This window comes from Pararge aegeria, chromosome Z (assembly GCF_905163445.1).
Source record: "Pararge aegeria chromosome Z, ilParAegt1.1, whole genome shotgun sequence".
NCBI lineage: Eukaryota > Metazoa > Arthropoda > Insecta > Lepidoptera > Nymphalidae > Pararge > Pararge aegeria.
Window position 1 is genome coordinate 6,543,708 of NC_053208.1, and position 10,835 is coordinate 6,554,542.

The window sequence follows — 10,835 nt, forward strand, 5'->3', positions numbered from 1 at the left end:
ACCATTGATGAATTTCTTAATGACAAGGTTGCTTGGAAGCATCCGGCTCTGCTTTCATCTCTCACAAGATAGAAAAATTAATGTTAAAATGTAAAATGTAAATTTTTGATGTTGGAAAAGAGCAACTGCTGAGTTTCTTGCCGGCTTCTTCTCGGTAGAATCTGCCTTCCGAACCGGTGGTAGAGTCACTACAAACAGACTGACTTGACGTTTCAAAAGTGCTTATATTAGGCCTACTTGAAATAAATGAATTTTGAATTTGAATTTTGAATTTATAAAACAATTATTATTAAATGTTTCCATATATTAAGATAGGTTGTATGCACATTGGTTTCCTATTAAATAAATAAATAGATAATTGCCGGAGTAATCGCGTGAAAAATATACACAAAAAAACATAGGTTCAGTAAAATTGAGAACCTAATCGTTTTATTAAGTTGGTAAAAAACTGAAAACAGCATATTACTTCCAAATAACTTTATTTTCCACAATACACGATCACTCTTAATCTATCAGTCTTAAATATATATAAATAATGAAGGGAAATAAGTTATTACATAAACACTTGTAACGAGTCTTATAAGTAATAAACGATATCGCAATGATGTTATAAGTACAGAGGTAGAAAAGTTGTTGCGCTTTGAAAGTAGCATGTTTAAACTATATCAGAATTACCTCGCGTTCTGTTCTGTTTGACTTTGTTATACTATTCCCCACCAAAATGACGTGTCATCCATATTATAACAATGTGACTGGTTGTTTGTGGTTAAAACGTCACTAAAACGTCAACAATGTTATGCCATAAAAGGAATTATCTGGAATGATGTAAAAAATTCGGTATTAAAACTTTTTAGGTAAATTAACTAAAGAACAGTTTCTTTAAAATAGGAATGGTTGTATGTATACCATCACATGAGCTTGCTTTATTTAAAAAATGTAAATTAAAAATCCACCATTCCACACTGAGCAGCGTATAAAGAAAAGCTTTAGTATCTCTTCTACAAGAGAGAAGGTGAACTAACAGTAGAAAATTTATGAACGTCCGTTTTCTATATTGAATCTATCTGTAATCTGTTGATAAGTTGCTTGGCAAAGTTGCTATTTGTTGAAAAGTGTATAGATTTTTTTGACAATAACTAGGTTATAAACATATAGATTAGATACACTGAATATAGAAAAACAACATAAGATGATGATACTGAAATATTAAAACAATTAAAATTACGTTTTGAGTCATCACTTAAATTTTCGTTAATGTAACCTAGCTACGTCTTTTACTTATATTATCATTGGTGTCTTACTATAGCTTATTGTGCTTTACTGTTGGGAATTTGTTTTTGGCGACTCCGCGACCTGAAGTTGTTGTGGCACGGAGTAAGTCTGAGGGTACGACTGGGCGACATAAGGGCCCGGGCCTACTTGCTCTTGTAGTTTCTCCGCCTCTTCAGGGGCCACGGGGCACATACAGGGCACGAGTTGCACATGTTGTAGGGACACTGGGGTTAAACTGGCTCCCGCAGGTACGCTTATAGGTATGGGCGCCATGTTTTGTTGGATCATCTCAGGCTGCGGGTACTGCTGTGGTATCTGGTACAGCTTTCTCGATTCGTAGGGGTACATGTATTGGTATCGGTAAGGTGAAACGGGTTGTACCCAGTTTCTTGACGAGGTTTGACTTCTGCAACAATTGATATGGTATTTAAGCATCCATGGAAATTACGAGATAATCTTAGACTTTAATGTATACAACAACAATGGATAATATAATAAAACCTTTAAAAACCGTCAATTGTATAAAGTTAACCTAACAAATAAAAATTGACCACCCTAACTAACTAATGAAACATAAACTATAAAAAACATTAGATCCCATTTAAACGTGTATGTTTGCGCGTATGGAGGTGTGTGGTCGTGAGGTTTATCGATTGAAAGCATTAAAAATTAGCAAAACATGTAATGTATAAATATGTATACAATAATAATAATAAACGTACATTACAAAAGTAGGTTACACAATTGTATTACATCTCTATAGGAAGTGTAATTACAGAATCAATGCTCACATAATTCGCATACAATTAAAACGCAAGCAAACGAAACAAACACAAAATTCGCAGTAGCATTTATACATAACAGTAAAAAAAATGTTATAAATATAAGGAAACTATTCTAATTAATATAAATGTATTTTCATATCGACCATCGTCGCGGTAAGACATGATTGAAGCAGACGTATTATTTGAAGCCCTCAATCAGTAAAATCGAACGTACGGGCCCCACTTTATTTTAGTATTTCATCATTAACAATTGCCTTTAGTCCTTTAGCCTTTAGTCTTTTAGTCCTTTTAGGCCATTAGTCTAGAAGTGGCTAGACTAAAGGCCTCTCCCAACGGAAAGGTTTGCTCATAATCACCATTCTAGGCAGGCGGGTTTGACGGCCGATTGGCGCAGTGGGCAGCGACCCTGTTTTCTGAGTCCAAAGAAGTGGGTTCGATTCCCACAACTGGACAATGTTTGTATGATGAACATGAATGTTTTTCAGTGTCTGGGTGTTTGTCTATATTTTATAAGTATTTATGTATATTATTAATAAAATTATCAGTTATACCATAACACAAGCTACGCTTACTTTGGGACTAGATGGGTGTGTATGGTCGTAGTAGGTACATTTATTTATTTATTTATTATCGCAGTAGATGGTAGTAGTACCACAGAGGAAGCTACTGCCCTTTCTCCGTTACATTCCCTTAGTCCCCTCGTACAAAACACGCGAAACGAGGAGGGGTGGTGACAACGGTATTCTGATCTGCCATCACCACAGGGCTAGTACGTTAGTATTTAATCTAAGCAATTTAATATAATAAATAATACTTTGAATTACACTGGAATAGGAGTTAGGGCTACTGTAGCCTTAGGGCACTGGGCTAACAGTACACTGGAGATAGCGAGACAGAACATTTTAATTTATAGCTAACGTAAATTCAAGAAGTAGGTTGTAGCTGATCTGCTGTGCATTTGTGACAAAGACTATTTCCCTTGGGAACGCTACACTTGTCCTTATCGTAAATAAAACTCCAGGATTCGAGCTACGCAATAACTTGAAAAACGCTAGTTGAGCCAAATAAAGGAAATAAACAAACAGGTAATTCTCAAGTAATAGTTATAAGAATTTCAAGAAAAATCTATTCATTCTTACCCGGAGTCTGAGCCCCATTTGAGGAAGAACGCCTCCGAAGGTGCGCTGACAGCAAAGCTGACGAGGATGAAAATCTGTAAAAATGTTACAAAATAAAAAATATTCTTAATTGTAACACACAAAAAGATAGAGTTTTAGAGCGTAGACCCATCGCGCTGATCCCAATGCAGGTTAGTGGTATTTAACGACTACTATCACAAGTGATTGTATCCGGGAACTGGGACCCACGCGACTGCCAGTGGCGTGCATAGAGGGTATGCACAGGGTATGTAGATGGTATAAAATAAAAAAAAACTCCAGTACTAGTTATAAATAACTTAAGAATAGGCATTGTAAGAGTTTATAAAATTGATAAAGCGAATTTTCTAACGACGCGTTGGTACCTACTGAGAATTTGTGACCCGAAAACCCTAGACTAACGGATTGATCCAGGGTTCCAGGTAAATCCAAAACTAAACACGTTAACCACTTCCCCAACACGACATTTTATATACTATTCTACATAACTAAGGGTAGTTCTGTAGAACTGTTCTGAACTGAACTGTCTGTTCTGTTAAATAAACTGTCAAGTCATGAAAATTGTGCTTCCCTTTTCCACGAAGAACATAGTGAAATGGACGTTAATTTAATAATTGATTTGCGCTCGCAGCGTTTGAAATGCCAATAACTAAAATCGAAAACGAAAGGTCGAAGTTGAGCCGAAGCAGTGTATTTCTAATCAATTCTCTCCAACACTGAAAAAGCAAAGCAACCAAGTATAAATGCTACTTTCCTTTCTCAGTGTGGGAGAATTGAAGACGTGCATACGTTACCCGCACCTATATAATGACGATGATGTGCTATCGGCAAATATATTTTTTTTTAATTCCCTTGCAATTTATTCGAATCATAGTCTTATCGTCGATTATGAAATCTTACGTTCAAGTATATCGGAAAGGAATTGTATAAGGTTACTTTTAAATGTTTCAATTTTATCCCTTACAATTAGTAACGAATATTTTCGTTACATTTAAACTAATTCCTAAACCTGGATTTGTACAGGTGTATGGAGTCTGTTTTTTACTCCATGTTAATTGATTCAATGTCAATTTTTATCTATGTGCTGCTTCAATGTTGTAAATACCGATTCTTCATACGCTTGCTGTTATTAGGTACTAAAACATACTCTTAAAAGAAGCATTGACATACTGAGAAAGGCTGGACAGTACGTGCGTGCAAAGTGCACAACATACAAGTTAAATCAATTATTTGTTGCTAGTGAGCCATGTCATAGGAGACATTTTTATTTAATTTGCTTAATTAACATGTTGTCTTAATCGTTGAAATATGCTAAAAGGTGTAATACAACCGCAACTGAGTTTAAAGTAGTGTATTTTGAATTAGCCGTATATATCCAACCTAATAATGGGTATTTATATTATTTTTTTTATTAAATTATATGTATTTTGTTATTTTCAATAATATTTACAGAACCTATAAGAATATTAATTCAAGTTCTGCAAATGACATTAATTCACCTATAAGTATATACTTATATGTTAAAGTAAATTAAAAAGAAAATGTCTTGTACCGTACCATGTCCAAGTTAATGACGTTTATTCAAGCATTTTACCCAAATTATTATTTATGTTTTAGCATTCATGAAACACTATTTTAAGATGAAAAAATATATACACAACATTGAATCAAAATGAAAATAGTAGAACGAACGCAGTACTCTGCCAGGATCGAAAAAATGTAACTTCAGTACTACTTTAGATAAAAGTACCTGTATAACATAGCATTACTAAATATATAATTGAGACTACCGTAATTAAAAGCACTTTTTTAATGATAAATATCATGCGACCCAAGAAATAAAACGGAATGTTTTTATTAAATACATATACGAATAACGAGCATTTCCCCTTTTCTCTAAATTCATAACAACTCTCCTAAAACTCTCAAAATTTGTTCTAATGTGAAATGCAAAACATTTTGACAGTTTTTAACCATAAAGCGAGTAGCATATTGTGTGCCTTTTTGTACGTTCACGAAAGCATCATTCAAACGTTCGGAAAGCCATATCTTGACATACGTATCTCTGAAAAGTAGATAAATACCGTGATTATTTACACATAACCGCAGGGTGCTGCCCCTAAAGCAATCTTTATAGTTATGCGATGATAAATGACCGCTCATAACTTAAAACATCATCATTAATGAATCGTTTCGTAATTATTCTAACAGACAAACACACTAATGCATCATGTCCATCAGGATCTCGTTAAATCTATCTCGCGGGAACACTGTTAAAAAAACCATAATGAAATACTTACTTGCACGACTATTAATGAAAAACTATCCCTATCCCTACTTCCCTACTTCCATATCCCTACTAATATTATAAATCTCAATGTAAGTTTGTTTGTTACGCTTTCACGAAAAAACTACTTAACTGATCCCCATGAAACTTTGTACACATATTCTTGGAAGTGTTAGAAGTAATATAGGATACTTTTTATCCCGACATTAAGCTCGGTTCCTTTGGGAGAGGGGATGAAAGTGTTTGACGGTTTTACACGATAACTCCGACAAATTATAACTGATTTAAATAATTATTTTTGTACTATGGAGATTATAATATGTGTTTAATTTGGCCAAAACTTTGTGCAGATCTGATGAATGTAGTTTGAGATAGAGGACAGAACTCATCAGCGGACAGCAGCAAACCCCTCATTTAAGGCTTAGCGATACTGAATACCTGAATGCCAATTAAATGCCACATCAAAATCAAAATCAATCGCAGACGAAGTCGCTGGCAACAGCTAGTCAGCAAATGAAATGAAAAGCTTTTATATATTGAAGGCTGATTGGCGCAGTTTGCAGCGACTCCGCTTTCTGAGTCCAATTGTGGGCTCATTCCCCATAAGTGGAAAATGTTTTTGTGATGAACATGAATGATTTTTAGTGTCTAGGTTTTTTTTTTGTATATTATAAGTATTTATGAATATGCTTCATAGAAATATTCATCATCATCATCAATAGGCAATAATAGTCCAATGCTGGACTAAAGGCCTTTTCCGACGGGAGGATGCATCACGCTAAACAGACGGGTTGGTGATGCAGTAGCTGATTGTAGTAGCATAGAGAAAGCTGCTGCCATCCGCCAATGTATTCCCGTAGTCGCCTCGTACGACGCCGACAGAAAGAGAAGACCTAGTGGTCTTCTCTTCTCTTCTCTTCTCTTGTTACACACCAGTGTAACACCTAGTGTGAAGGTCTAACATACAGCACACCCCATATGCCTTGAAGGTGAGTAGGTATACAACGTGTAGCAGAATTACGTAATAATATTGAAGAATGTATATGTGTATTTCATAATGAAACACCCTATGAAGATAATAAATCAAAATAAGCATATGTATTATTTCATACAAGCGAATTCAAAACATTCTACTCGTAAGTGTTTACTTACGACAACCCTATTGAAGATAAACGACCGACACGCGCAGAAAGTAACAGGAGTCACATGGTTTTAATTTTGAATGCGATGTTAGGACTGTATCGGATTTTTTTCAATAAGAACTATGGCAGTTGTGTACAAAGAAACTATTAGGTTTTCGGTGAAGTATTATTTACACGGTTTTCATTTACACGTTGTATATTATAGGCAACGGGGAAAGCGAAATCCGGAAGCTCCAGATCTTTGCGGTGTGCATTAAAAACGAGAAAGCAAAGCGTTTTGTACGTGTCAGAAGAATCAAATACGTAACCGTGTAACTGTACAATGCCTTGTGATTCAGTGGTAAGCGATTAGATGACAAACTTTGGAGTTCAAAGTATACAGTGTAGATCCACCCACTTTGCTCTAATGTATTTGCGGGCTGAGAAAGCTACGTAAGTGATAAAAAAAGACGTTATGTAGTGATTATTTAACAACTGCCTCATAGACATAGTGCGAGAAAGAAAGTATACTGCGCTACACATCATGAACACTTACAAAAACTACATAAAACGACACATTGAAGTTAAGTTGTACGATTGGCAGCATTATCGCTAAAAAGCGGCAGGCAATTAAATTGCAGAGGACATAATAAGTGGCGGGATGGTTATTATTTTGCATTATATTTTAGGTTCGAATACCGGAAACAAAATAAAGGTGTTTAATGTTGTATTTTTTCTGTTAAATAAAAGAGTATATGAGCCCGGAGTTAGAAAATTGGCGGTGCCATTCCCCATGCCTCGTTGCATTCTGGTAATGAGAATTTCTTAAAAAAATTTAAAGAGCGTGAACCGAACATAACATCTCGTGATCCGTAGTCGAAAATCCAACGACGCAATTTACAAAGTACCTACCACTAACGGTTTTATGTTAAGGTTACGCCTCTTTTTAAGCTTGTAACCTAAAGCTCTAAACTTCTCTCCTATGAATGATAATTACCGTGCTCTCCAGGGCATGGCAGAAACGTAAAGGCCCTCATCACTACAGAAAGTCTGCCAGTTAATGGTACCAAAATCGGGTTATATAAAAACTGATAACGTGTTCACTAGTTTTTTTATGTAGGCAACTATACGCAACGAATATTGGAGGTGTAAAGAAATTTGTTCCTATAAAATGTGATAGTGATCAGAATTCCATAGAAGAAATATCGCAGTGTCTCACACAGTTTTGTTAACGTATTAATAGTTCAATATCGAAAGGGACGGCGGCTGGTACAATAAAAAACTCTAGTGATGTACCTACTAGTATATGTAACGTAACTTCGACTATTGACTCGACTAGTGCAGTTTCCAACACCAGTTTTTTAGATTGCTATGATGATTTATCGAATGGTTTCTTTAGTTGCGAAGGATATTATTAAATGCAAAATTATACTATAAAGAAAATATTTAAGTACAAATAAAGACTGTAGTGTCTTGTCCTTTGTGGGAAAACAAATTATTACGTTTAGATATTTTAGTTCTTATTATTTAGTTTAGTTTAACGAATTGAAAAATGATACAACCTAACTGTTGTATCATTTTTGTTGATGACTGCAATCATGTTTTTACACATTCGTAAGTACATTGTTCATATACAAGTTTTCTCGACTTTGATAGGACATCCCTAAATTTACTTTTACAGCAACGCAATGACTTGCCTCAGCCGGCATCCCATTTAGCGGCTATAAAGCCGTGTTAATTGAAATTTTGAACAACAATGGATAATCGTTAATGGAAAAGTAAACACTGAAGATCGATAAGTCTACAATACAAGTGGGATTGATTTGTTATTCGGAGATGTTAGTCGGGTCGTGTCAATGGGATTTGATGTTTATTTAGTTTGATTTGATTAGAGATGATAAAAAGTCACGTTGGTGAACTTTGATTTTCAATGACAGTGTTCATCGGCTCGTTTTTTTATATAAATTAACAAAAAGGCTAAATTTTTTTTGGAAAATAAAAACATGTTCAGCTTTTATTTCCTTAGGCTTACTTCTAAGTAGATACCTACTTAGAAGTAAGCCTAAGCAATAAAAATATGAAAATAAAACTTCTGACTTCCATATGTTGGTTTAAATTAAAAAGAAAAGTCGGCCTACTTGATTTAAACATACTTGATTGGATTTTTTTTGAGAAATCCGAATAATATTTTTGATACACTATAAAATAATTATGAAATAAATAAAACCATAAAAATAATACATGTAGGTTTAATACATGTAGGTAGGTTAACGCAAATACAGATAATATAAAATCAAAATCCAAAAAGGTTAGTATACACAGGATAAAAATAAAATCGCAAAAAAATAAAATAATAAAGCACCATAATCCTTAAGAAACATCTTTATAAAATAAGCACCAACTCACCGCTGTGTTTCTATGTAGGAACATATTGCACTATTTTTTATAATTACTAAAAAAAAAACTAGGTCACGCGTAGCTCTAGTGACACCTATCTCGTAACTAAAGTCTACGAAAATGGGAATATTAAATAATCCAAAAAGTCTCCACTAATATCGGAACGAAGATGCGCGCACCCAAACCGACCGCAGAATGACCGATCCCAGGGGACCAACCGTTTTTTATACACGATTTCAGAAACATTCCGTCCCTAAAAATCCGGTCCCCGGCATGTAGTATTATAATAATCTTATTAAGTTATCTACACTCCTATCTTTACTTAGAACGTACCGTTATATTCGCTCGAATTTAAAAAGGAGTTTTGTAGACAGTGACCACTTAAGATAATTTCACACTTTTTTATGGGGTCAGTTAAGTGTTTGGACATAGGGTGATTCGAAATGAAGGGAAAGGTTTGACCGGCGCTCGGTCTGATGCCCTCGTAATGGCTTGGGAAGGATGCGGCGCGCAGTCGTGTCGAATCGAGACGGCTCTATTACCAGCCGCCTTGCTTCGACGGATCCGTGACTCGTCGTGTTTCCCGACGCGTGAAATCCTAAATGGGTGCAGCGTCAACATTTACAATACGACAACAAAAAGTTACTTCGTTACCGTGGCCGCTTAATTACCTCTGATTGATATTTTACTGAGGGGCTTCATTATGTTTTTTCGACCGCTTCCGCTGGATTCCGCTTGAGTGAAACCCTGGATGCCAAAATAACGAAATGTGTCTAATAACGCATTTTTTATTGAATTTCTAACGAGAAAGCTAGATATATTGCCCTTTCAACTTAACTTGACGCGTAAGTGATTGGTAGCATTTTCTCTTTCTTTCTTTTTTTAGTTTAATCTATTGCTATTTTCGCGATTTTTTCACAATATAATAAAAGTTAGCGGCAACTCACTTTTTACTTTACGCCCTATTTTGGGAAAATAGAAAGCTGAAAACTTCAGCGGTACGAAGTAATATTTTTTTTTAAGAATGTTATTTTTTAATACCTATTATCCTACTCCGGCCTAAGAGGAATCCAAAAAATCAAATATCATAAAAATTGGTCCTGCCGTTCGTGAGTTATAAATGGTGTAACTAACACAACTTTCTTATGTATATATATATATATAGATATCTACCTAAATTTTTTTGGGCATTTTTGGCTTATAACGACCTACGTGTACAATACAATAATGGCTTCAGAGTATTGTTACCGCGCTTCTGCAGTGCATCACAAATGTTTGCGGAGAATATTTCGAAAATATTAACCAATAAATGGGAAAAGCCCTTTATGGAGCACTGGGTTGGTACACACTCAAACACCAAGTGCTCAAGAGGGTACTTACCTTAGTTAGGAGATTCCTAATTATTTATTATTTATTATTTATAGGTTTGCCCAATTTCAGTTTATAATATAGTTAATAAGATAATTTATATCAATCTGAATTAAACGTTATTATTGTTATTATAAAAATTTATAAAAAAAAATCTTCCACCCCCCGCTTGCTTGTTTGCGTAGAGTGAGGAACCTCCTCACAATACGCGCCGTTTCAAGGACTACTGCCTTCTAAATGCGAATCCTACAACCAAGCGAAAGTTTCTTAAGATGTTGGTCGAACATTTCGCGAGAAGACCATTGATTGAAACGACGATCGGAAAAATAACGGTCGACTCAACATTATTATTATTATTATTAGCAATTTTATTTAGTTGAACTCACCCTGAGTTCAACTAAATAAAAGCCTTTGTTTAACCCCTCGCTACATTCAGTATTCTACATGC

The 10,835-nt window shown here is 35.0% G+C and overlaps 1 protein-coding gene across 1 annotated transcript; it reads right to left on the reverse strand.

Moving 5' to 3' along the window:
* Positions 1-1,317: 1,317 nt before the first annotated feature.
* Positions 1,318-9,052, reverse strand: LOC120636690. The gene is made up of 3 exons (XM_039908260.1): positions 9,029-9,052; positions 3,197-3,270; positions 1,318-1,678 (listed from the first exon to the last, which is right to left on the reverse strand). Exons 1-3 carry the CDS (start codon positions 9,050-9,052, stop codon positions 1,318-1,320), a joined length of 459 nt encoding a protein of 152 aa, XP_039764194.1.
* Positions 9,053-10,835: the final 1,783 nt, after the last annotated feature.